The 27,196-nt window shown below is 36.3% G+C and overlaps 1 protein-coding gene across 28 annotated transcripts in view; it reads left to right on the forward strand.

The window, feature by feature from the left end:
- The window catches only part of PCM1 (pericentriolar material 1), an 83,659-nt gene that overhangs the window by 36,352 nt on the left and 20,111 nt on the right, over positions 1-27,196 (forward strand). For 10 of the 28 annotated variants that reach the window (XM_070459989.1, XM_070459991.1, XM_070459990.1 and 7 more), the window contains 11 exons: positions 282-422; positions 1,135-1,325; positions 1,930-2,133; positions 4,129-4,348; positions 4,452-4,597; positions 5,527-5,717; positions 7,971-8,142; positions 10,722-11,080; positions 19,029-19,193; positions 23,846-24,018; positions 24,367-24,498. In XM_070459989.1, coding sequence (XP_070316090.1) covers positions 282-422; positions 1,135-1,325; positions 1,930-2,133; positions 4,129-4,348; positions 4,452-4,597; positions 5,527-5,717; positions 7,971-8,142; positions 10,722-11,080; positions 19,029-19,193; positions 23,846-24,018; positions 24,367-24,498 — 2,094 coding nt within the window. Of the gene's footprint in view, positions 1-281; positions 423-1,134; positions 1,326-1,929; positions 2,134-4,128; positions 4,349-4,451; positions 4,598-5,526; positions 5,718-7,970; positions 8,143-10,721; positions 11,081-19,028; positions 19,194-21,427; positions 21,485-23,845; positions 24,019-24,366; positions 24,499-27,196 lie in introns of all 28 variants that reach the window. The other 18 variants (XM_070459979.1, XM_020896273.2, XM_020896211.2 and 15 more) reach the window with 2 other exon arrangements.

Genomic DNA, 27,196 nt, shown 5'->3' on the forward strand with positions numbered 1-27,196 from the left:
ATATATGCCAGAGTTGGGTTGAGTATATGACATTTTGCACAGTAATGTTTTATCCCTCATGTCCTGTTGTTCTGGAGGGTTGGTAATACTAATCTTTACCCTGCATTTTCATCTTGTTTTCTTATGTTAGGTTTTCTTTGGATCATGATGGCAATTGAGGTGTGGCAATAACAAACTAAATGTGGTACCAAAGCCCTAGAGAAGTGGTGAAATAATTGCTTTTATGAAATTAACATAATTAGTTTAATTCTTCATAATAGTTTTTATTAATTCTTTTTTAGCTGTCAGCTGCTAGTGTGGGTAATTGTCCCACAAAAACACATAAGCCAGCTGTTACTTCATCCCCAACCGTTAATGAAAATGAAGCCAGTACAAGCAAATCTGGTTTTGAGCCTCATGATTCTTCAGTGGTAGATAATGAGGTATTGTATACTGCACCTTGTTCCTGGGTCTTAAGTCATGTCTTAAGGAAGAAAACTGAGTATCTGTGAAACATGTTTTTAAATGTAGCCTATTATGTGCCTTTAAGTTGTGGGAAGAAATTATTTTTTCCAAAAAGTAATTAAGTTGAGATACTTCTGAGTATCTTTAGTCTTGCCCTTTATTAACAAATATTTGGCAGAATTGTCTATAAGGAATAGTTAGAGTAAGTAGTATTCATTTCAATTAGAAAAACTTTTCCTTTGGCATTTTATTTATATGTGATTTATGGAAAACATAACAGTTTTCTCTCAGTAGTTGATGAAGTTAATATGTGCGTGTTCAGTCGCTCAGTCATGTCTGAATCTTGCAGCCTCATGACTGTGACCCAGGCTCCTCTGTTCATGGGCTTTCCCAGACATGAATGCTGGAGTGTGTTGCCATTTCCTCCTCCAGGGGATATTCCTGACCCAGAGATGGAACCCTTGTCTTTCATGTCTCCTGACTGTATTCATTAAGAATTAATGGTTGCCTAATTTTTTCTAATTTATTACTAAAATAGCGTTTTGACCTTCATGGGTGTCTCAGTGTAAAAAGGATAGAGTGAGGATAGAAATTTTTGTTGGTATTAGCAATAGTATTAACCTGTTTTTCTTTAAGGCTGAAACAAATCCAGTACTTACAGTAACTTGACTGTAAGTTTTGAAATAACAGGTATGGTCAGATATGCGAAGACATGAAATGTTAAGGGAGGAGCTACGACAGAGAAGAAAGCAGCTGGAAGCTCTGATGGCTGAACATCAGAGGAGGCAAGGTCTGGCTGAAACTGCATCTCCAGTGGCTGTTTCATTGAGAAGTGATGGATCTGAGAACCTTTGTACACCTCAGCAAAGCAGAACAGAAAAGTAAGAGAGGTGTTTAAATCAGTTTAAAAAATACCACATATTTAACACTTGTAGGATAGGCAGCCTCATTTGCCCTTTGCATCATAGTACAAGTCTGCTATTGCAGTAAGGCTTGGGTGTTAAGCATAACCTTTGTGACTCAATCCAGCTACTCACTGTTGTTAACTTCTCATAGCATCACCTTTCTCTCTTTTTAAATTAAAAAAAAAATTACTAAGATACTTGACCAAACTGATAGAGATTTTCTTGAGGGTTTTGATCTAGAAAACTGTCACTCAAAGTTAAAAAGTTGAGGGAGGTTTACTTTAGGAATGAGTCCTAGGGGATATGATTACGAGTTTAATTTATTTGAAGAATTGTTTTGTGGAAGGCAGAGTAAACATTTTATATTACAGCAGTTGGAGAGTAACAGCCATCACATAGTTAATTATGCCTAAATAAAGTTTTATATATACACCCATGTATGCATATACATGTAGAGATATATATATATATATATATATATATAAAATTTTTTTTGGCAGGGGGTACAGAGTTTGTTTCATAGTAGGAGGTGAAGTAGCTCATCTCCAGAATGATCTGTATTTTGTCTCTTAATCTCCAGAACAATGGCAACTTGGGGAGGTTCTACCCAGTGTGCCCTAGATGAAGAAGGAGATGAAGATGGTTACCTTTCTGAAGGAATTGTTCGGACAGATGAAGAGGAGGAAGAGGAGGAGCAAGATGCCAGTTCCAATGATAACTTTCATATGTATCCTCCAAACAGTGCAAATCGTAACTCTTACAATGTAAAGGAAACTAAAAATAGGTTAGTTTCAGTGTTTTAATTTTTTGCTTGATTTTTAAAGAGTCTCCCGTCTTTCTGACACCAAGCAGTTCTTCAGTTATCTGAACCAAGTGCATGTTCCACAATATAATTCAATTCCAACACTAACTACCTGGAGTTGGCCAGACTCCACAGGTTGGAAGGCTCAGTCCCAAGAAGAGTGCCCTCACTTCAGATGCCACTTTAAAGTCTTGAGTCTTCAGAGCACCCACACTTCTGTCTACTTGGCTGCAGATTTGGGGGTTTCCATAGCTCCTTTTGCTTTGCTGACAAAGGTCCGTATAGTCAAAGCTATGGTTTTTCCAGTAGTCATGTATGGATGTGAGAGTTGGACCATAAAGAAGGCTGAGCGCCAAAGAACTGACGCTTTTGAACTGTGGTGCTGGGAAGACTCTTGAGAGTCCCTTGCACAGGAAGGAGATCAAATCAGTCCATCCTAAAGGAAATCAACCCTGAATATTCATTGGAAGGACTGATGCTGAAGCTCCAATACTTTGGCCATCTGATGCTAGGACGTGACTCCTTGGAAAAGACCCTGATGCTGGAAAAGATTGAAGGTGGGAGGAGAAGTGGGTGACAGAGGATGAGATGGTTGGATGGCTTCACTGACTTAATGGACATGAGTTTGAGCAAACTCAGGGAGATAGTGATGGACAGAGAAGTCTGGTGTGTGCAGTTAGGACATGACTTAGTAACTGAACAACAGCAGCAATAGCCTCTTTCATGTTCCATAATTTGATACAACAGCTCATAGAGGTCTGGAAAACACTTCCATTTACTGACTTATGAAAGATATTACTCAGAGAAAGAAACGTGTAAAGCATGGGTGGGTTGGGGAGGAGCAAAGAGCTTTTATGCCTTATCTGGGCACATCAGCCTCCTTGGACTTCACTGTGTTCAACCCAGAAGCTGTCTTCACCATGCTGTTTAGGAATTTTTATGGTGATTTCTTTACATAGGCAGAATTGATTGAGTCATTGGCGATTAAGCTCAGTCTCCCTCCCTAAAAGTTTGGGGAATGAGGCTGAAAGTTCCAGCCCAACATCTGGTTAGTTTTTCTGGTGACCATTCCTCATCATGAAGCTAACTAGGGTTTGCCAAAAGGAGCGCATTGTAAATAACAGAAGGCAGTCATCACTCAGGAGCTGGTCAGGAGTTAGGAGCTGTGTGCTGGGACCGTGGGACAAAGACCACGTAGAGTATTTTTTTTTTTTAATTTTTATTAGTTGGAGGCTAATTACTTTACATCATTACAGTAGTTTTTGTTATACATTGATACGAATTAGCCATGGATTTACATGTATTCCCCATCCCAGTCCCCCCTCCCACCTCCCCCACGTAGAGTATTTACTTTATCACAAGAGTACTGTTGTCAAGGTCGATTCTAGCTCGATAGGAGGAGTGTTGATTATCTTTGATCTTCACTCTTGTTTTGGGGAATTAAGCAAAAATAAAAATCATAAATAGTAAAAAAGATGTGTCAACAAAGATATCTACTGCATTGTTATTTATAACTGAAAAACATTTCATGTATAAAAAGATGGTTAAGTAGTTGCACTTGATGGGGTGTTATGTGGCTAAGCTTTAAAGACATGAAGAGTGGAAAAATGCTTGTGATACAGTATCCATAATAACTTTTCATTTTGAAGAACACAGAATTATATGGACTTTTCTCTGTAAAACATAAGTGAAAAAAGACTGAAAAGGATTGCAAAGTGATACTGTACAAGACTAGAAATCCAGAATTTTTCTCACTCTATTTTACATACATTTTAAGTCCAGTGAACTTAAAGATGGACTTCAGGCATATGGAACAAGCAGGGTATCACGGTTTTTGGCCAGATTTTAAATTACATAATTTTAAATTATGTAATTTAAATTTAATTTAAATAAATACATAAATAAATTAAATTTAAATTATGTAATTAAAATTACATATTTACATAAAATGACCTGATGCTTTAAATCTTGTGTTAGGTGGAAGAACAGTCGCCCTTTTTCAGCAGATGGAAATTATCGTCCTTTAGCCAAGACAAGACAACAGAATATCAGCATGCAGCGTCAGGAAAACCTTCGCTGGGTGTCCGAACTCTCTTACGTAGAAGAGAAAGAACAATGGCAAGAACAAATTAATCAGCTAAAGAAACAACTTGATTTCAGTGTCAATATTTGTCAGACTTTAATGCAAGACCAGCAGGTAAAGTTTACTCTGCAAGTAAATTTTTTTAATCTTATTTTTGAAGCAGTACATTTTTCTCAAGTCATTGGTAACTGTTATGGAAAATTTTTTCTTTCCACAGACTCTGTCTTGTCTGCTACAAACTCTTCTCACGAGTCCTTACAGTGTTATGCCCAGCAGTGTTGCATCCCCTCAAGTGCACCTTATAATGCACCAGTTGAACCAGTGCTATACCCAGCTAACGTGGCAACAGAATAATGTGCAGAGGTAATTTGATGCTTAGAAGTAGTGAGGATGTATACTCAGGTGCTAAAACTCAGTTGTAGCACTGGTTTTACAGTGTAAAAGCAAGGGTTTTAGGTTACCTTCTGAGAGAGAAAGGCTGAACCAAATTGCCTTTTTGAATCTTCTCTGATTCCTGAGAATTTTATAAGCAGTGATTTTGCCTAATATTTCCTTTTAATTTTGTGGATCTGACTTAAAATAACTATGGTTTTCAACTTTACACTTACCTTAGGTGAAAGTATGTGTTGTCATTATGCCTATCTCTGATAGAAGTGCTAAGTGTAGTTCTTGTTCCAAAGGCTAAGTTACTAACTGCAGCACAGGCAAGTATCTGTGGCAGTAAACATCAGAGCAGCCAGTGTGTTCCACATACTGGAGTTTGCTTTGTTTTTAATTAACTGTTATTTAACATTGTGAACTCTTTGTTTTATTTGATTTTTTTATTTTGGCTGGGTTGGGTCTTCATTGCTGTGTGGGTTTTTTCTCTAGTTGCAGTGAACGTGGGCTACTCTGTAGCTGGCACAGGCTTGTTACTGCAGTGGCTTCTCCTGTTGCGGAGCATGGGCTCTAGGGCACGCAGGCTTCAGTAGCTGCGGTTCTCAGGCTCTCGAGCACAGGCTCAGGAGTTGTGGCACATGGGCTTAGTAACTCTGTGGCATGTGGGATCTTCGCAGACTAGGGATTGAACTCATGTCTCCTGCATTGGTAGGCGGATTCTTTACCCCTGAGCCACCAGAGAACCCTGTGTTCCACATACTGTTGAACCATTTTTATATATATATACACACACACACACACACACACACACACACACACATACATATATATATACACACACACTTTCTGGATGTACTTGACATAGATGGTAATATAACTAATCTTTAAATTACTGACTCCTTCAATTTTTATAGGTTGAAACAAATGCTCAGTGAACTCATGCGCCAACAAAATCAGCATCCAGAAAAACCTGCAAGCAAGGAAGGAGGCAGTGGTGCATCACACCCTCCTTCTCCCAGTTTATTTTGTCCTTTCAACTTTCCAGCTCAGCCTGTAAATCTGTTTAACCTACCGGGGTTTACTAATTTTTCGTCATTTGCACCAAGTAAGTGGCCAAAAACTTAAAGAAAAATAAGTAAATGCAGAGTCCTTGAGACTAACATTTGTCTAATACATGGATTTTTATCAGTCACTTTTGGAATAGTAGGAAATGTTTGCAAAGAAAAATATAAATTCTACTTTAATTCTTTATAGTGAATGTTTAAACTGAATATGGTTGCTAATGAAATCAAATAAGTTATGAAATGTTTGCTTAGTCTTACACCTTTGAATTATTCCACAACTGTTTATTAAGGAGAAAGAAATTAACCTGTCTACTGACTGCTGTACATCAGACACTCTGTAAGATATTAGGAGAGGAGAGGTGCATGAGACAGTACCCTTCTAGAGGAGTTTCATGTCTTTGTAGGGAGATACACCTCTAGACTAAGGGTGACTATTTGGTTCAAGCTCATATTTACTTTTATTTAGTTCAGACTTTTATTCAGATTTTCTCCACCTATCATGTGCCATACAGTATATAAATGGCTGGGATTCAAAGATGAGTAAAGCTGATGCTTTAAGGATTTTAAGAGTCTAGTGGAGAAGCTAAAAGTGTCAATATATGCTTGGTGCTTTGTCATGGGTGCTGTAGGAGTGGTGCAGGTGAGATTGAATAGCCTGCTTTTTGTGGGGACAGGATTGTCGGCAAATCTATTTTTTCCTACAGAAAGGGATAGTAAAGCTAAAGAACCAATAGAACTTTTTTCCAGGGAGATTAGAAGGGAAAGGGCTTTCTGATCAATGGAACCACTTAAGAGTTGCAAAGCAGGGGAACAAGTGTATCATGTTGAGAATTTAGAGGTCATAAAGTGTGGCTAAGTGTTTCAGGCCATGGCAGGGGCAGAGTAGTCCATGTGCTGGAACACAGCAGAGGCCCTTGTGCTGGGCAAAGAAGCTTGGACTTTCCGTTGCTCACCAGAGGGGCCACTGGCGGACTTTGGGCAGAGGAACGCATGAAATTTGTATTTTAGAATGATGACACTAGTCATTGTGTTGATTGAGATTGGAGGGACAGAGGTGAGAGTATAGATGGTGAACAAAAGGCTATTGCAGTAATAGCAGGAAGGGGACAGTCGCTTGACCTAAGGCATTGACAGTAGTGGTAAAGAAAAAGGAGTAATTTTAGATGTTCTGGAGAGAGAGTGATCAGTTAGGTGAGTCATGAAGAGAGAGGAGTTGAAGGTGTTTGCCAGAGAATATACAAAAAGAAAAAGGGTTGGGAGGGTTTTGTAAATATAAATATCCATATATCACAGTGTATTTTCTTAATGGGATTGTAAAAGTAATGGTGTTAAACAGTTTAACAAGGTTTTTAGTTCTTGAGTGTGGGTTAATATGGGCAGTAAACATTTTTTGACTAGGCTGTTTAACAAATAATATAGGCAATTACACATACTGTTTCTTTTTGTCATAATATGCCTTCTACCTATGGCAGCTCTGTTTAGACACTGTTCATTCTTCATCAGCTAGTTCAGTTTCCTGAAACCTTGTTTCCCTTCTCCCCCAAGTTGTTAGTGGCCCTTTTGCAAATACCTCTGACGCAGCACTGTATATTAAAGTATGTGATTATATTTTACTTCCCAGTTAGAGTGGAAAGAACCTGAGCTTTGGAGTCATGCAGACCTGAGATCTAACCTTCGCTTTCATTTACTAGGCATTTGATCTCTAAGCCTTTTTTCTCACTAGTACAATAAATACAGTACCTATTTCACAGCATTGTGTTGAGCATTGAAAGAAGTAACACAGAACGCACCTACGGTAGAGTCTAATGCACCTGCAGTAGAGTCATGCTTACTTGGATAAATATCACGTATTATTTTTTCTAACTTTTAACTCTTAAGGAGGTGGGGATCGATATTTATCTTTGAATCACCAATGCTGAAAACATAGTAGGACTGAGCTGTAAAACAGTTATTAAATAAATGAGTGATGTTGTTTAGTTGCTAAATCGTGTCCAACTCTTTTGCAACCCCATGGATTGTAGCCCACCATGCTCCTCTGTCCATGGGATTTACCAGGCAAGAACACTGCAGTTGGCTGCCATGTCCTTCTCTAGGGGATCTTCCTGACCCAGGGATCAAACCTTTATCTCCTGCATTGCAGGTGGATTCTTTACCACTGAACCATGCTGTTAGTTTATTTTAGTTAGTTTTTTGTTTTGGTGGATTGGAATGGCACATTTAATTAAAACTATCTTTCAGTTTTGTTTTAAGGCCAAAGGTGCTTCTGTATCTTACCCATTGTTTTTATTTACTAGGTATGAATTTCAGCCCTTTATTTCCTTCTAATTTTGGAGACTTTTCTCAAAATATTTCTACACCCACTGAACAGCAGCAAACATTAGCCCAGAATCCTTCAGGGAAAACAGAATACATGGCTTTTCCAAAACCTTTTGAAAGTAGTTCTTCTATTGGAGCAGAAAAACAAAGGTACTTTATTGTAAACATAATCCATTATTTGCTTAAGCGTCACTTGGTGATTATATGTATTACATGTCATTTGAAAATGTAATTAGGGAGGATGTTTGTGATTGTTTGGCTTGAGAGTGTTGAGAATGAAGCTTTGACTTCTTACCAGAGATCTCTCAGGCATACACCTGCTGCTAATGCTGGTTCAGGAACAGTTCAGAGTTTTGATCAGTGTCCTATGAGATTCAGTTTGAAAGTGTAAGACTGATGGGGAACACATGTAAATCCATGGTTGATTCATGTCAGTGTATGGCAAAAAACACTACAATATTGTAAAGTAATTAGCCTCCAACTAATAAAAATAATTGGGGAAGAAAAAAAAAAAAGAAAGTGTAAGACCTAACCTATAGAGTGTCTTTGGCCTTGATTTTGTATCTTTCTTTAACATTATAAACAGTTCACTGTTCATTGGTTTAGAACTGGAAACTAACATTAACTACTAGGGGATGGTTTTTATCAAGTGATGACTTGTTGTTTGATTCATAACCCCTGATTAGAGTATGTGCCCAGAGCACATCCAAATGTAGTGTTGAGTACTATTAGATTGTAAAAACAAATTTTGCAAGAAAGTTTTAGTGATACATGCTATCAGTCATAGTCAGGATTTTCTTTGTTTCTCACACATTTACTATTTTTCAGTATGATATTCTTCCCAGTTATAATTTTGACTCAAGTAGTGTGAAAGACTTATTGGCCCAGGTTAATCATTCTCTAAGCATTTTTATGGCTCAGTAAAAAATATTTTTAGTGATTGTTTTAATCCAGAAAATGATTTTGATAGCCAGCTTGTAAAAATATTATAATTTTTTAATTGTTATTTCCTTCAGAAAAACTTTAAAAGGATGAAAAATTAGAGACTCGTTGAGCCTAATACTTGTTCTGTCAGAAGTATCTATATGATTTTGTCTTTCCTGTTCCTTTATAAATAAATGTCACATTACTTTCCTTTTGGTTATGTGTTAGGGCATGTCTCAAGCGCTTAGCATTTTGATAGTTTTTATCATAAACTTTTTTTTTTAACATAATTAACAACAAATTCTTAGAATTCAACTTCATGTTTGTCTTGAGGAATCCTGTGATAAACAGCCCTGAACTTGTTGATGCCTTTTCTTAGCTGTACTAACCACTTTTTCTTATTAAGTCTCATTTTATTCTGTGAAAGTATCGTATTGTCAGAGCCTGAGACAGTGTTTAGTGCTCAGTTGCCATTCAAAAATGATTCAAGCAGTAGACATTTATTCAAAGCTTTAGCCTTCCTGTTGAAAGGTCCCTACTTCAGTATTAACTATATTTTATATGTAATTGGTAGTTAAAAAATAAAGGATGGATCTGAATGTTACTGTTTTAAATATTTGACTACTTCAGATTAGACCTCATCTCTTTCTAAAATTTTAGTTGTTATAGGTTCTCTGAATTAAATGGCTGGAGATAACAAAGGTCAAATGAAACATTGTGGTCTTGAGCTGGGATCAGAAAACTTTTCCTGTAGAGGCCTGGCTAGTAAATATTGCAGACTATAGAGATAGCCATTTGTCTATGCCATTTTTGCACAGAAGCATTCATAAACATAAACAGTTATATAAACATATGAATTGCTGTGTTCCAATAACATTTGATCTATGATCAGTGAAATTTGAATTTTATATGATTTTCATGTGTCACAAGCTATTTTTCTCTTTTTTTCCCCCAACCTTTTAAGAATATAAAGATCATTCTTAGCTCTCAGGCCATACAAAAACAGCAAGCTGAATTTGGCATGTAAACTGTAGGTCTGCTAATCTTTATCTTGAGTTACTCCCTGTAGATCAGTGTCTCCCAAATTATATTCTTAGGAACAGTTGTCCATGTCAGGTTCTGTAATAAAAAGTTTTGTACATGCTGTTCACTGTGTTCCCTTCTAAGACATTTATAAAAGGACATTGGCATATTAAAAGTTCTGAGAAGTGCCTGTTTAACTTTGTTTTGCCCATTTCCCCCCCCACACTTAGATAACCAGTGAATTCCTATTAACATATTACAGGATGTTTAGTAGATAAAATTTGGAAAGTGACACTAGACTAATAGAGCTAAACAAGGTTTAATGTGCAGAGAAATAAGTTACTAGTTACATGGCCAATTGTCTTCACCAAATTCTGGTTATATTTGGACTGCTGTAGGTGACACAGATCCATGTATGTTTCCAGCTATGGTTCTTTTTCAGTTGTTTTGTGTTTTGTTTTTTCCTTTTATGTCCCATCCTCCCTTGATTTTTCTTTCCCACTCTTTTCCATCGTGAATGTTGGATCTTTAGTTTGGAACTTTCACTAGTGAAAATGGTTTAGTGAGAAAGGTCCAAAATTAAGTTTTAAAGTAATTTAGTAAATTAGTCTGTGTACTATTTTCATATTTACTGTGTATTTGGTGGGAATGTTTTTATAGCCTGTTGACCATTTTTATTTATCTGACTCTACTAGTAGACTATAAATTAAGTATATCTGGAGTTTTCCATAGACATAGAAATATATTATTGTAATATATAAAAACTTATTTTCATTGGTAAGGAATCAAAAACAGCCTGAAGAGGAGGTGGAGAACAGTAGGACACCATGGTTTTATGACCAAGAAGGTGAAGGAGAAAAGCCACTTCTCAAGACTGGATTTGCAGTGTCTGTAGAGAAAACAACAAATAGTAATTGCAAAAGTCAACTAGATACCAGTAGGAGAAGACGCCAGTTTGATGAAGTGTCCTTAGAAAGCTTTAACAGTATGCCTGACCCAGTAGATCCAACAACAGTAACTAAAACATTCAAGTCAAGAAAATCATCTGCACAGGCCAGCCTGGCATCTAAAGATAAAACTCCCAAATCAAAGAGTAAGAAGAGGCATTCTACTCAACCGAAAAGCAGAGTGAAAAATATTGGTAAGTACTGAAATTTGTTGACTGTTGATAAGCATAACTATTGGTAACCTTACTCTCTGTTGTAAATAATTGCAGTGTGGCTAGATGTGTAGGTGCTGTTTAGACCCACTTGAACAAAGTCAGTTTTTAGTTACCTTTGAACATTTTAAACAAAATGTATCAAGTACGATTTAATGTTGTAGATATTTTAAAACATGACATTCTTTTTAGTGCCTTCTTAAAACTTCTTATGTTTCCTGTGGTGGTTCCTGTGAGCTTGGAAGCTTTTAATATTCTATAGTTTAATTTTACATGTAACACTTTATTCATGATTTCTGGCTAGATCTGTGGTGGATTCATTTAAAGAAATGTGGCCCTCTAACTACATTGCAGTCTTTGAATATCATGTAGATGAAATCACTTTTGGAATAAGTTTGCTCTTAATCCTTCAGGAACTGAACATTAGCTATTACGATAAAGCGTTAACTTGTATTTTATTGAAGCTTGTCGTTGAATATCACATTGAGGTTCTCTTTATAGTGTTCACTGCATGCCACTACTTATGATTTTTGAAGAATTTACTGAAGTCCACTGCTAGGTTAAAAATACATTTATTAGCCAAAATCTGAAATATTATAGCTAAACGATGCTCCTTCCAGTTTGCAAGGGACACTTTTTGACTGTGGCCTTGAAAGGCTGTTCTGTGTTCAAGGATATAGTATTTGGTGCTTGAGAACAAAATATTCTAGGCTTATAATCAGAAAAGTTTGAAAACTGACTGCACCCACTGACTCCCTCTCTTGGAAGCTACGATACTTATAAGTGTAGTAGGAGATCCAACCAGTCCATCTTAAAGGAAATCAGTCCTGAATATTCATTGGAAGGACTGATGCTGAAGCATTCCAATACTTTGGCAACCTGATGTGAAGAGCTGACACATTTGAAAAGACCCTGATGCTGGGAAAGATTGAGGGCAGGAGGAGAAAGGGACAACAGAGGATGAGATAGTTGGATGACATCACCGACTCAACGAACATCGGTTTGGGTGAACTCCGGGAGTTGGTGATAGACAGGGAGGCCTGGCGTGCTGTGGTTCATGGGGTCACAAAGAGTCGGACACGACTATGTGACTGAACTAAACTGAACTGAAGGGTCCTAGGGCACTCTGCAGTTAAAAATCCACTTGTGAACTTTGGCAGCATTTATCTCAAGCATTTTTGGGTAATGGAACCCTTGAAAAATCTGATGAAAACTATGAACATGAAAAAGAATACATGTACATTTTTTTCCCCCATTACAATACTTCATGTATCCTAAAGTCCTGGACTCTTACCGCTACTCCCATGTAGAGAGTATGATTTGATGGTTAAACAAATGGATTTGAACAGGGGCAAAATTTTTCTTAGCTTAGACATTATCATCCTTGAAATAATTTTTCAGTTGTGTAGGTTTTGAGAGGAGCTGGTTACTTAGCAGATTAGTTAGTGATCTGAAACCATTCAAATGAATGAAAATACATTTGTGCCTTCTCCATGGTCACTCTTGGTGACACTAGAGAACATTTGAGTAGATAGTGATCACTTAGTGAGAGAGTGGGTAACTCTGAACATCATATTAAAGTCTAATACCTGCCCCTACAAAATGCTTTTTTGTCTTGAATAAAAGGAAGGGAAACTTAACATTTGTTATCCCAGCATTCTCTCTTTCAATTAATTAATTTGTGTGTACTAGGACAGTGCTTCTTAAACGTTAACATTTCATACAGATCTCCTTGGGAATCTTGTTTAGTGTCAAGAGTCTGATTCAGTCAGTCACAGGAGGGACCTGACAGTCTTCATTTCTAACAAGCTCCCCAGGATTGTTGACAGCATTGACGTTGTAGTCTGTGGACTACAGTTTCAGTAACAGGGTCTTAGAGACTCTGAACCAACATTTGGCCATGGCTACCTTAACCTAGAAATCCTGGTGTATTTGTATTTTTGAAATTTGTTTATTTTGAAGAATTATGGTTCCAGATATACAAGTCAACTTTTTTTTTTACCTTTAGGCAAAGGTGGACATTCTAATCTATTTGCTGTCACATTTAAGTATAAAAAATTGAGGCTTGCACACAAAGATAAAAGACCTAGTAGGAGAACCAAATTAATATATGCAGAGTCAAAATAATATGTAGCAAAATCAAATGACCTAAATCCTTGCTGTTTAAAATGTGAACCATGGACAGGCATAATTTGTATCATCTGGGGGCTTATTAGAATTGGAGACTCTTGGGCCCGCCCCACCTTACACCAGCATGGCTTTTTAGTACACGTGTTAGCAAGATTCCAGGTGTTTTAATATGCGCATGTGCATATTAGAGACTGAGGTGCTGAGCCAGACCGCTCGTTTATGCTTCTTTTCTCTGTGGTGTAGGAGCAGCCATGACTTCTTAGAAAAGAGCATGTTTACTTTGTCTTAAAGGAAGTTGGGATGGAGGTCAATAGAGGGAAGATTGAAAAGCATTCCAAATTGTAGTAACATTAAGAAAAGTAGTATAGAGTCAGGATGAAGCAAGAAGAGAGTTTGAGAGAACTGTGGAAAGAAATAGGATATGGCAAATAGACCAGTACAGTGGGAGTTAAGTTGCTATTTTGCGAGATAAAGCATAGACATATATACTGTCTCGCATGAACTGTTAATCTGTTTTTTTGCACATGTTGACAGTCTTTCAGAGTTAGTATGCTAAATCTTCGTTTAACTTTGTTTCCCATGATGGTAGTGTACCAATGGTGATCATCTTTAGAAGGTCTTTATATTTGAAGATATGTATTATTGCATGCAAAGTAAGATTTTACAAGTTGTGTGCTAATCATTTTTCAAACTTCAGTTCAAATTCAGATTTTATGAGTTTAGCATAATTTCTTGGCATTACTAGATGGGTACTTGAGTTATCAGACATATAACTTGGTTTGCAGACCCATAATTTGGCTCTACTCTACCAGGCCTGTTTCCTCTTGATGTTATTAGAGTAGTAGAAGCACATAGTTGAGATGGTCCTTGTTCTTTTGGGAAATTGGTTGGGACTGTTTGTGTAATGACTTTGGGGTTCTACCCAGCCCTGAATCTTTCCATTTTTTCCTTCCCCCGCTCTTTGTGCTTGCTAATGAAGACTGAGGTTAAATAAATGTCCAGCATCAGGCAAGACGAGTCGTGACGGATATGGCCCTCTTTAGATCCAGAGAGTTTATTACTCACAAAGTCAGAGAAAGGAAGGGTAGCCAAAAGTGCCCACTCCCTGTGTCCCTTATTCCACCAGAAGGGTGACCCCGAGTCGACAGTCACATCATGAGTGGTGGGACAGCCTGTGGCTTGGGGGCCAGTGCTGGGCTATAGCCAAGCTGCAGCACAGAATGGACATGTGCCCTCCATGGGGTGAGGCAAACTTGGTCTCATATTTTATCAGAGCCCAGGAGGACGTGAGGAATTCTTTCATGAAACCTTTCAGGGGAGAGAGAGGGAGGCTCCTGTGTTCCATGTTACAGGGAGACGGTAAGGCCTTCTCCAGATTTAGATTCACTGATGATTCAGTCCTTCTCTGTGTGGATACATGGAAGGTCTCCAGGAGGTCGTGGCTGAGCTCTTTCCCTATAATGGTGATTCAGCTGGCTGTGTCAGCCACTTTTGCTGAGGAAAAGAGAATGGAGGTAAGGGAAGGAATGATGAAGTGAGACAGGAAATAACCCCCTTATATGAATAAGGAACATCACAGTTATTGCTGTTATATCAGCTGGCCTGGTGAGTGTTACTCTGAAGTATTACTAACTTTAATTAAATCTCCTGCTTTCCTGGAGAATTACTATTAAAGTGCTCCAAAGAGAAACTAATCAACAGTAGTACCCTAATTTTGGAAATCTAGCCCTTGATATTTTAAATCTGAGACTCATGTAAAACCATGGTTCCCCCCCCCCCTTTCTTTGGTAGCATCTTAAAAATTATAGCATGTTTCTCTGAATAATTTCAGCTCTTTTGGAGGATGACTGAATTTTTTTTTTTAACTGCTCCCTGAAGAGAATTTTGTGTATGCTACATAATACATATTTTAATTTTGATTAGAATTCATTCAGCACTTTTCACATGATTCAGTAACAGCAGTCAGAAACTTAATTTCATTTATATAAATATTCTTATTAGAACGCATGCTTGGTCAGTCATGTCTGACTCTTTGTGACCCTATGGACCATAGCCCACGAGGCTCCTCTTGTCTATGGGATTCTCCAGGCAAGAATACTGGAGTGGGTTGCCATGCCCTGCTCCAGGTGATGTTCCTGACCCAGGGATCAAACCCATGTCTCCTGCATTGGTAGGTGGATTCTTTACCATTGCACCACCAGGAAAGCTTTTCTTACTAGAACAACATACTTCATTTTCTTTGATCTATGTTTGCTGTTAATTAAATGAGCAATAGTACTACCATTCATATCATTTTACTGTTACTTTTGGCAAGCATACCTTTTATTGCTGTTTTGTGTGATAGTCCACAGTAACTAAGAGAGCTCTTTTTCTAATAAGCTTCATGCAAAATGAATTAGGGTGGCTTGAGAATCTGGGAGACCAACAAATAAATCAGGAACCTGTGTATGAGATGATCAAGTCCTAACTTGAATGATGGCTTTAGAGAAAGAAAGGGAAGTTGAATCCAGATAGGATATCACAGAAAAGAAACTGACAGTATCTTGGGAACATATTTATTACTAACAGTAGCTATTGTGATTTGGAGATAGAAGCAGCAAGGCTTTAGGATCTGCTGGCTCTTGCGGAGAGTGTCTGGAGCAAAAGTCAGAGCTCTGTGGTTCTCCGAGAAAACTTGGTCGGAGGAAATCCATGCAACCCCTTCTTCTGTGAGAAGGGCACCTCGTTCCCTTCCGAGAGTAGCAGTCGTTTCCCACTTTCAAGGTACTCATGGGGAAGGGTGTCATTGGAAAAGGAGGTGGCGTCCTGCCTACCCTGAACATGGTAGAGCATATACCTTTGCAGCTGATGAGACTGAGGAATCGAGAGGCTTCCTTTTATTGTCTTGATGGGAGGCTGACAACTTACTAGCCAGAACATTGCTTCACTGTAGTCATGAGACTTCCAGGTACTATCAGTGTGCTGCCATTAAAGCTCCCCAGCAGTTGGGTCCAGCCTTAAGGGTAGACGAGAGTCATGACTTACCCAGTGAATGTAACAGTGCACGTGGAAGGGACCACCACTCAGAGAGAAGACATAGAAGCTGACCACTGGAACAGGTAAAGTCTAGTAAAAACAGAATCATTGAAGGAAATACTCACTTGATTGAAATAAGAATACTTAAGCAGATAGAATTATTTTTAAAAAGCAGGTTGAGTTATAAATTCTTTAGAACTAGAAAAAATTATTTTCACATTTAATGTCTAGATTATTTGAAAAAGAGGATGAATGCTATTAAGTTCCAAATTACTGGCCTAGAAAATTAAAGGGAAGAACTGTGTCATTGCACAGAGCAGAAAGTGCTGTGCCGTGTTTAGTTGCTCAGTCGTGTCTGACTCTTTGCGATCTCATGGACTGTAGCCTGTCAGGCTCCTCTGTCCATGGGGTTTATCCAGGCGAGAATACTGAAGTGGGTTGCATGATTTCCTTCCCAACCCAGGGATTGAACCCACGTCTCCTGCATTGCAGGTGGATTCATTACCATTGGGGCCACCAGAGAAGCCAGAAAGTACTAAGAAATAAAAGAAAGAGGGAAATGATTATAGGCATAAAGACAAATCTTGGGAGCTGATAACACAAGGAGTTCTAGAGAAGGAAAAAAATAGGTGGGAAGGCAATTACTAAATAATAAAAGAGTATCTTTAATGAAGAAAAACTCAAGACTGCAGATCAAAATAGTTGACCGTTGTCTAGCCAGGAGACACAGAGAGAATGTACACACCCTCAAGAGTTCTCTTCTCTGACAAAGTGCTCATCTTCACCTGTCAAGATGAAAAGAAAATGTTGGCGTGTCCTATCTTTATAGAAACAATGTATGAATGAGATAGAGACCTGTATATAGTGGAAGGTGAAAAGGAGAGGTAACAGTTCAGTGAAGAAAGCAGTAGTTTAATCTCAATTATTAATATAAATTCAGAAGTAAAATATGAGCAAATTTAATCTGCCAGTCTCTCAAAAGAATATTAGAATGTTGAAATGTAATCATGATTTATTATCAGGAAGTCTGTCAGCATAGTTTATTGTATCAAATACATTACAGGACAAATCATGTAGTCATAGAGGTAGATTAGATAGAATTTTATGTCATTCCTAATGAAAATGCACCTAAAAAAGGAGGCAGTTATTTAACTATAATAAAAGCTGTTAGCTGATGCCAGTTACAGGCACTGTTGTAGTGAAAATACTCCAGAGATAGAAATTAACTGGGATTCCCTCTCTGCCACCATCATAATTAAGCATTGTTTGTAAAGTATCTTGGCTAGATTAAATGATTGGAATAAATGTTTGAAAAGGTGGGAAGCATATTTTTATTTTTTTCTTAGCTAGCCCAAGGGACACTGGAAAATAGCTTCCTAAGTTAACTAAGTAATTATGAAATAAGGTTATGAAATAAGTATGTAATATTTTTCTTTATCATAATATTAATAATACCCAGGAGAAATGGAAGTGGTGGAGAGTATTTTCTTCATAGTAGTATCCAGAGCTACTGGGACAAAAAATCCTAAAGAATAAATTTAGCAAGAAATGTACTAGATCTATAGAAAAACTTTGAAGAACATGAAATAAGATTGAGCGAATATAAAAACATAATTGTGTTCTTAAGTTAGAATGTATAAAATTAGTTAATGTCAGTTCTCTGCAAATTAATAAATACCTCAAGTGAGATTCCATTTTCAATCTCCATGGATTGTTTTTTAAACGGGGCAAAAGATTTCAAAGCTTACATGGAAGGAGAGATGTCCAAAATTAGCTAAGAAAAGAAGTTAGATAGGACTTGCCTTACCAGATGTTTAAACATACTGTAAAACTTCTGTGGCACTGGAATAAATAAGTTAAACAGATGGAATGTCCAGAAATAAAACCCAACAAATAAGGAGACTTAATGTATCAACCAAACTTGCATTTTAATTCAGTGGAAAAATTGTAGGTATAACCAGCTATTCATGTGGAACAAAATTAAGTTGAATTTCTATGTTGTGCTAGATACCAAAAAGCAAATGTAAAAAAAATTAACAACAAAACTTGGAAATTTTAATAGAAATTTTAATAGAATATATATATATAACCTATGGTTGGGGTAGCACTTCCCTCATAGCTCAGTCGGTAAAGAATCTGCCTGCAATGAGAGAGACCCAGGTTTAATCCCTGGGTTGGGAAGATCCTCTGGAGAAGGAAATGGCAACCCACTCCAATATTCTCGCCTGGAGAACCCCATGGACAGAGGAGCCTGTCAAGCTGCAGTCCATGGGATCACAAGCTGCAACGATGGGACCACCATCATGGTTGCGAAAGAATTTTTAGGTCAAGTCATGTTATTTACAAAAGGCATATAAAAGCAGACATTTGATTATTTAATACCCCTTATTCTTCTGTCTATTAGGGACATATATAGACTAGATATTCTTATATTTACTAATATTGTAAAATTGTTAACTTGGAGTCTAGTAGAGAATTTGGGTTATGTGAAGTCTACCATGTAGTTTGAGTTGGGGATGTATATATATCACTGAGGTGAATATCAAAGGACAGTGAAGTGTTAGAATTTATTACTGTTACCCCATGCCTCCAAAGACTATTACAAAGGTATTTCTAAGACATATTCTTTACTGTTTTGATTTCTCTTTTTTTTTTATTTCTTCTTAAACAAGGCCCTCACAACGTTATAAATTGAGTTACTCGTACTGTTTCACTATGGAAGTTAATTTCCCTTTCAGTTTGAGTTAGTTGCAACTGATAACAGTTATCAATTTTTTTACTCAAGGGTATGAAAGTGCCAGTATGTCTAGTACATGTGAACCTTGCAAAAGTAGAAACAGACATTCAGCCCAGACTGAAGAACCTGTTCAAGCAAAAGTACTCAGCAGAAAGAATCATGAGCAGCTGGAAAAAGTAATAAGATATAGTAGGTCTACAGAAATATCTTCAGGTATGTTCTGTTTTAGTTTGTTTTAATTTAAGGACTTACTCATCCTAGATTTGAAAAGCTATATTAAAACTAGCTGAAAATTGATCTATCACACTTTTCCTATCACGTGTCAGGTTTTATAGTAGAATTTAAGTACACAATTCTTGATACCAAAAATGTAAACTGGAAATATTAATATATTTTATTATTACTGTGATACTGTCTTTTGATGCATTTTGATAGCAAACTAGTTGACATTAATTTGGTTCTCCTAATTTGAAATTCTGATGATATTATCTGAATAAGAATTCCATATAAAATCTTAACCATTCCCCTGCTTAAGATCTTTGGCTTTCACCATGCCTACAGGAGAATGTCCTGTTGCCTTAATGCAACACATCTGGCCAGCAGAGATTTGATTCCTTCCTGCCTGCCTCTCCAGACTCCTTTCTCACACCCTCTGCCTTGAACTTGACTCTCAGTGGCACTGAAATGACATTTTTCACAGCCACCGCAAGAGTTGTCTCACCTCGACAGTTGCCTTTTTTGCCTCAGGTCCTTTTCTCTGTAAGCCTTTTCTCTGCTGGCTCTTAAATAAAACCTTAATTCCGCAGGTATACCCAAGTCCAAGCAGGGATGTGTCCCCTTCTCCTTTTGCTTTCCTGTCAGAGCCTGTGCGACCCTCTTCTGGTGCCTGTATCACATTATACAGCGTTCACCTGTTTAGTGTCTGTATTGCTGTTTTGAGTCCCTTGGCAATAGATAATCTTTTTTCATATTTGTATCTTAAATGTTAGTGTGGTACCTGACTCATGGTAGGCACTCAGTGTTTATCGTATGAATGGAGTCATGTATTTGCCACCGTTTTAGTTTAAGTATGTACTGGTACTTTCCTGATTTATAAAGAATAAGTACATCTCAAAGAAGTGTGGAGAAAGAGTCAGTAAATATGGACTCTAAATTTTCAGTTGTCCATAAGACCCTTCGTGAAAATGATAATCGTAACTGCTATTTATATTATGCTTTACTGTTTACAAATTAAATAAATTACTCATCTCATTTGAACTTCATAATCCTATGAATTTATTTTCATTTTGTAGATGAGGAAAATCACAGGGGGTACCTATTTTTTCTCAGTGCTCATAAAAGACCAGTAATATAAACTGGTCTGGTTTAACTGGTTCTTGGGGGGGGAAAGTCATGCCTTTAACTCAGTAATTGTACTTGTAGGCATGCATCGTAAAGGAAACAAAAGTGAAAGAAGAAACTGGGATTTAGGTGTTGACTAAACATTTTGATTCCAACTATATTAAACAAAAATCTGGATTAAAAAGTGTATGAACATCAGAGTATTAATAATGGTTCTATTATCTTTAAACTCCTCTATATTTTCTAAAACTTATAATGAGTATTTGTTTTTCATATTTTGAAATGACTTCTTCACGGTCATATTGCTAGCAAATGGTAGAGCTGAAGTTTCAATCCTAGTCTCCTCTTAAGTCCAGGATCCTTTTGTCAAATACATCAATTCTGTTGTTCTGACCCCAGCATTTTATTGAAATTCTGTAGTTTCCATCTCCTTTCACTATCTTTATCAAATAGTGATGTTGTCAAACAGTAAACAGTTAGGTGAAGGTTGGGGAAGGGCACTAAATTGATAGGCTTAATAAATTGGTTATCATTACCTAAATAGTTGATAGTTGATCATAGTACTTCAGATCTTATTTATTGTCACTTAGAAACATAACCATCAAATTTTGATGAACTAAAAAATGTTGGAATAATATAAATATTCCTTTTTTGCAGAAGACTTAATTTTAGTATTAACCGTTACCCTAAAGTTCTTTATAGCATGTAATAGTAGTTTTCGTTACATGATCATTTGATTGTAACATCTAAGGCCGCTAGTATTGAACTGTATACAGTTCAGTACAGTCCTCTTGTCCCTCGAGGATTGTGGAAAGTTCCCCTTGATGTGTATGCTTCTGAGAGTGAATGGTGAAAGTTTACTGTATGAGGGTCATATCGGTCATATCAACACAAGTTTATAGCAGATCATTTGATATTTTCCCCAAAGAGATTATTTTTAAATAGAGCATAAACCATACCTTGTGATAGCATTTCAGTTCAGGCAAATGATGTTAAAGAAATTTGCTTACTTCTTTTTTTTTTCATTCATTTATTCATATTATAGACCCTGTCTTTACTATTCATACACATTTTATGTTCATCCTTATGTCTGCCCTTTCCTACAGCACATGCTAGGAGAATACTACAGCAGTCTAACAGAAATGCATGCAATGAAGCGCCAGGTAACAATCTGCTTAGTTCTGGTGTCCGCTCTGTTAAATTTTACCATTGGTCCTAAAAATCCTTAGTTTTATTGTTCTAATTAATTTTTTAGATTTAGTTTGGTGTGTATATGTAATTTGGCTGGTAAAAGTGAAAGAGAATTCATACTCATTAAATTCTGAAGCTTTTCATTTATAATTTTTGGTTGGTAAAATTGGCCTGCTCTTCTCCTACGTTCATTTTCTGTTAGTGTGTGTAACATAACCAACACATTCATGTGGGTAATAGAGAACTTTTTTATAATTTAATGTTTTATTTGAAGTCATTTATTTTGTCTTCTTTAAATGCTTATGAGCATTAATGTTTTTGGAAACAAAAATATAGTTGTTTTTATTCTTAGCTCTGATTTACAGTGTTAAGTATTGTGTATGATTTTTGTTGTAGTTCTTATTTTTTTCTTACCAGTCCACACGTGTAAAAAAAATAAACCATTGAACAGAACAACTGTGACATGCAAAGACCATGATTAATAAAGGCCATGGAAAATTGTAGAATGTTATTTTTATCTTTAAACTATGAATATTCATTAGACATGTATGATTTAGAATTGTAAATATTCTTTAATGCCTCCTCTGCTACACATGAGTGAAAAAGAAAAGCCTGTTATGAACCTTTAGGGGAATTTCAAGAAAAACAAACACAAGGATCTATCACAGATGAAGTTAAATATATCAGTGTCACTTCCTAAAGAAAAGAACTCTGAAGAAAGTAGGATAAAAACAAGATGGAGACATAGACATTTGGCTGAGGGCAAAGATTCTTTTAGGTTAAACTAGTGCACCTCAGTCCAGAAAGAGAATGGTAAAAACGTTCCACTTCTCTACTGTAGATATGAAGCATGTGTTTGCTATAATTCATTATTTGGAAATAATTTAGTCTTTAGTGATATATAATTTAGAGTGATCATTTTTTCACATACAGAGGTATGAAAGATGTTATTAAATATGCTTTGTTCTTATATCTTTAAGATAAAAATCATTTTTTAAAACAACTGATCAAACTACAATATAGTGTATGAATTGGGAAAGTTTGTATGATGTCACATCTTATCTGGATTTTTCCTATAAGTAGAAATTTCCTACAGAGATAGTTCCAGTACCTGCTCATAATAAATATTTTTATAGTAACAGTGCATCATAGTATATCATTTCATTTTATACTCATAAATGTCTGAGGCACAGTAGGGACATTGTATATTTATTATCCTTATTATTTTATGCTTGTGGAAATTGAGGCCTGAGGATGTTAATTTGTTTAGCAAGTTAATGGAGTTTTTTCATTAAACCACATTTGCTTTGTGTTTTAAAAATTTCTCTCTTGGAAAAAGTGAATTAAATCTTAATGATCTTTCAATATTTATTTGAAAGCACAATGTATTAAAAAAACACTTAACATTTCAAATTCCCTGTCTTGAAAATTTAGCAGTACTTTTTGTGAACTTAAAAATGAACTTAAACTTAAGTGTTTGTCTATTTGTGGTTCTACTATTACTCTGGAAAGTTTATAGAGTTTGATAGCTTGAAGAACACTTGGAAATTTTTTTCGTAGAGAACTCAAAACAGTTGGGAACTGTCCCAAAAAAATTGGGAACAGTTCCTAATTTATGTTTTTAAAAGTAACGGTATGACTGTGTATCTTTAAAGGTGATAACTCTTTGTTATAAATAAATACATGCAACAGTAATGTTGCTAAATAGAATGATACCTAGATTCTGTGAAATTCAAAAGTTCATTTGGGTCACTGCTTGCTTCAGCTTACACTGAGTGTGTCAGACATTGTAGTAAAAATTGTACCTATTTTGTTACATTTACAAATTCAGTTTTTCCTCAGTACAGCAGGATAGTGGAGATTTGAGAATCAGACCTAACTAGTTAAACCTTACAGTAGTAGGTCTCCTTGGCAGCATTTAGTTTGTTCTCAACATTAGCAAAATAAATTTTCTTTTCTGTAAAAAAGTTCTTAGTAGCAAAAAAAGAAAATAATTTGCTATTCACTTATTTTATTCAACTGCTGAAAGACTTCCACTGATTATTCCTATGAAACATGTAAAGTTTTCCAGATATTTTTCACTGAGAAATAACTTTGGTCTAAGTAATGCTAGATACTGTTATTTCTCTAGAAAGTAGTATGTATCTTGAGATTTTTAGAATTATTTTTATCCTGGTAATTATTAAGATTCTCTTTTTACTTTAAAAGCTCTGAGATAGAATTGTGTTCTGATTTTTAAGTAATTTAAAGTTAAGAGTAATGATGCAAGTTAATAGAAATAGTCAGGAATGTATTTCACCAATATTAACTTTCTGATCTTTAATATCTTCCAGAAACCGGGAGTGATTTTTCCATGTTCGAAGCTTTGCGGGATACCATTTATTCTGAAGTAGCTACGTTGATTTCTCAAAATGAATCTCGTCCACATTTTCTTATTGAACTCTTCCATGAGCTTCAGCTACTTAATACAGACTATTTGAGACAGAGGGCTTTATATGCATTGCAGGTATCTTGTACCTAACATTCTGTTGCCTCTGCTTTCTGGTACTGCCAGTTTTCCCAGTTCTATCTGTTTACTTTCTTAGATTGAAGTATGTCCTTGTTCCATAAGTATTTCAGTCTGTTTCTTTATGTATTTCCATGCTGTTTTAATAATCATCTTATATAGCTTAAGTGGCTTTAGATAAAAGTCTTTTTCTGACAGTTTTTCATTGTATTGTCCTGTTATATCTTCCTCATAGTTAATTTTTGAGGTTGGGAGGATTTCCTTTGTTCTACTCTCTGCTTCTACTTTTAATTTTGTGATTAAACACAGATGGTTTTCATAAATAGCTGTCTTCTCTCCTTATATTAGGACATAGTATCCAGGCATATTTCTGAGAACCATGAAGAAGGAGGAGAAAATATGAAGTCCGTGAATTCTGGTACTTGGATAGCATCCAACTCAGAACTTACTCCCAGTGAAAGCCTTGCTACTACTGATGATGTAAGCTAATGATTAATGAAATGTAGACCTAATTTCAGTATGCAGCTAACAAGTTAAGTAGTTTGTTAATAAATTGTGATTATACCCTATATTTAGTTTTTAGCTTTTTTAGAAAGCTAAGTGTAATGTATTGCTTAATTTTGAGGTGAGGTATAAAATTCAGTCAAGATAGGATAGCAAACACCGAAAGTTATATAGAAATGATAGCTTGTAAGGTCTAAAATAACCATATTTATATCTCCTTTGTCTAACATAGGAGTTGAGTCATAATAGCTCAGTTGGTAAAGAATCTGCCTGCAATGTAGGAGACCCTGGTTTGATTCCTGAGTCAGGAAGATTTGCTGGAGAAGGGATAGACTACCCACTCCAATATTCTTGGGCTTCCCTTGTGGCTCAACTGGTAAAGAATCCGCCTGAGATGCGAGAGACCTGGGTTCAATCCCTGGGTTGGGAAGATCCCCTGGAGAAGGGAAAGGCTGCCCACTCCCGTATTCTGGCCTAGAGAATTTCATGCACTATAGTCCATGGGGTCACAAAAAGAGTCAGACACGACTAAGCAACTTTCACTCAATCACACATTTAGTAAAAATTTTTGTGTTCATTCCAGACATTTGAGTAAATCATACAGCAATTAGATCACAGAACCCTTGAGTAAATACAAGATAAATTGTGTTTTGGGGTTAGAAGAGAAGGTAGACAAAAGAAAGCCTAGAAGAAAATGTAATTTAATGTATTAAAACTGTTGAAGAAAATTTTGAGTAAAGTAAAAAGGGCCTGGAAATGGAATAGTGATGAGGGAAGTATATATTTTCAATAAACTATGTTCTTCAAATAGCACCTACTTTGCACATAGTGGATTGAATGTATGCCAACTGCTAGGAGACTGAGGAGGTGATGAGCTCAGTATTTGGAAATCATCTGCTTAAAGGTTCAGACCCTGATTCTATTTTAAAAGATTATATGTGTGTGGTCCTGGGATAGCAAGTATGTTCTTTTTTATACCACCTTTAGCATCTGAATAGTCATGGATCAGAATACCATAATTGATTAGCAAATATCTGCTATGATTATGGAGTTGGAAGCATATTATTGTGTTTCTTTTCATGGTTAATATGATAACATAAACTTTTTTTCTGAAAAGATGGTGTTTTTTCCAGAGATCATCTTCTTTTCTTCATGTATAGTAATTTCCTTACAGTTATTGAGGACTTCCAAATTTTTGTTCTATTTTTGCTCTTGTGTTTAAAATGGTACTTCCACAAGTCATCTTTTCTGCTTAAAATTTTCTTCACTAGTCTCCAGCCCTTAAACTACTATGAACATAAACCTGTGTACAAAAAGTACATGATTTTGGTTGACTTTATTACCAAATATAAGTTACTCTAACAGATTGGTACTTGGGATTAATTGTTATTATAACCAATTGAAAACTGTGGGCTCTTTTTTGGTGGGAAATGAAGTGTTCCATAAAACATAGGAGGTACTAGCTTATATTAAATTTATTAACCTTGAAATGACTGAGAGAGCATGAAGAATGTCTTTTTTAAAAAATCTTTTTTAGTAATTTTATATCCTTAACTCTAGTGCCTTTCTTTTTGTCCAAATTTCATGTAGCAGCATTACTTTCAATTATTTTAAAGGATTTGAGCCCATTGTTTTGCACCATCAACAGTAAATTTGGAAAATTGAGCTACAACTTATGATATAATTAACCTGACAAGCTTTTAAAGTTAAATAAGATTTAAAGATGCAGTAATACTTTGTAAGTAGGTGTCTTAGCTTAGGCTGGTTCACTAAAATACTGTAGACTGGATGGTTTAAACGACAGAGATTTATTTCTCATGATTCTGGAGGCTAGGAAGTCCTAAGACTGTTGTACCAACAGACTCGGTTCTTGGTAAGGACCCTCTTCCTGGCTTGCAGATGGCCACCTTCTCCCTGTATCCTTGTGCAGTGAGAGAAAGCTCTGATGTTTCTTCCTTGTCTTTAAAGGGTCATCAAGGGGACTCTACCCTCGTAACTTCATTTAAATCTGATTACCTCTCAGACGCCCTACCTCCTAATATCTCCACATTGGGAGTTAAACTTCAGTATATAAATTTTGTGGGGGACACAAAAATTCATTCCATTACCATAGAGACTTGGCACAAATAACTATACTTAGAATTACTTTTAAATAACTAAATCAGTTCTTTAATTTTCCATCTAAAACTTAAATTCTTCATTTATGTCATCATCTTCCCTATATTAATGTCATTAAGTCAGCAGCAGTGCTAGCACAATGTCCAGTGTTCGTATCCACAGATCCAGAGCAGTGCTAGCCACTAGAACGTTCTCCAGTGATGGAAATGTCTTAGAATCTGCATTGTCTAGTATAGTATCTATTAGCACACGTGGCTTTCAAGCACTAATGTGGCTAATGGGATTGAGGAACTAAATTTTAAATGTTGTTTAACTAGCTGCATGGCTAGTGGTTACCATATTAGGTGGTTATAGAGTCTCATTCTCCATGTTACTAAGCCAGGGTCCTTGGAGTTCCATTTATGGAGGTTTTCACATACCTTTTAGGGCATGTAAACATTTCCATGCCATGAAAGAGAGAACTGAAGTGATCATCTGGAGATTATAAGTTAAGGAGGACGAGGAATTGAGGTTTAGGAAGAGGAAGAAACAGTTTCCATCATCTACTCCAGGTGCT

The sequence above is a fragment of the Odocoileus virginianus genome, chromosome 32, assembly GCF_023699985.2.
Source record: "Odocoileus virginianus isolate 20LAN1187 ecotype Illinois chromosome 32, Ovbor_1.2, whole genome shotgun sequence".
Classification (NCBI taxonomy): Eukaryota; Metazoa; Chordata; class Mammalia; order Artiodactyla; family Cervidae; genus Odocoileus; species Odocoileus virginianus.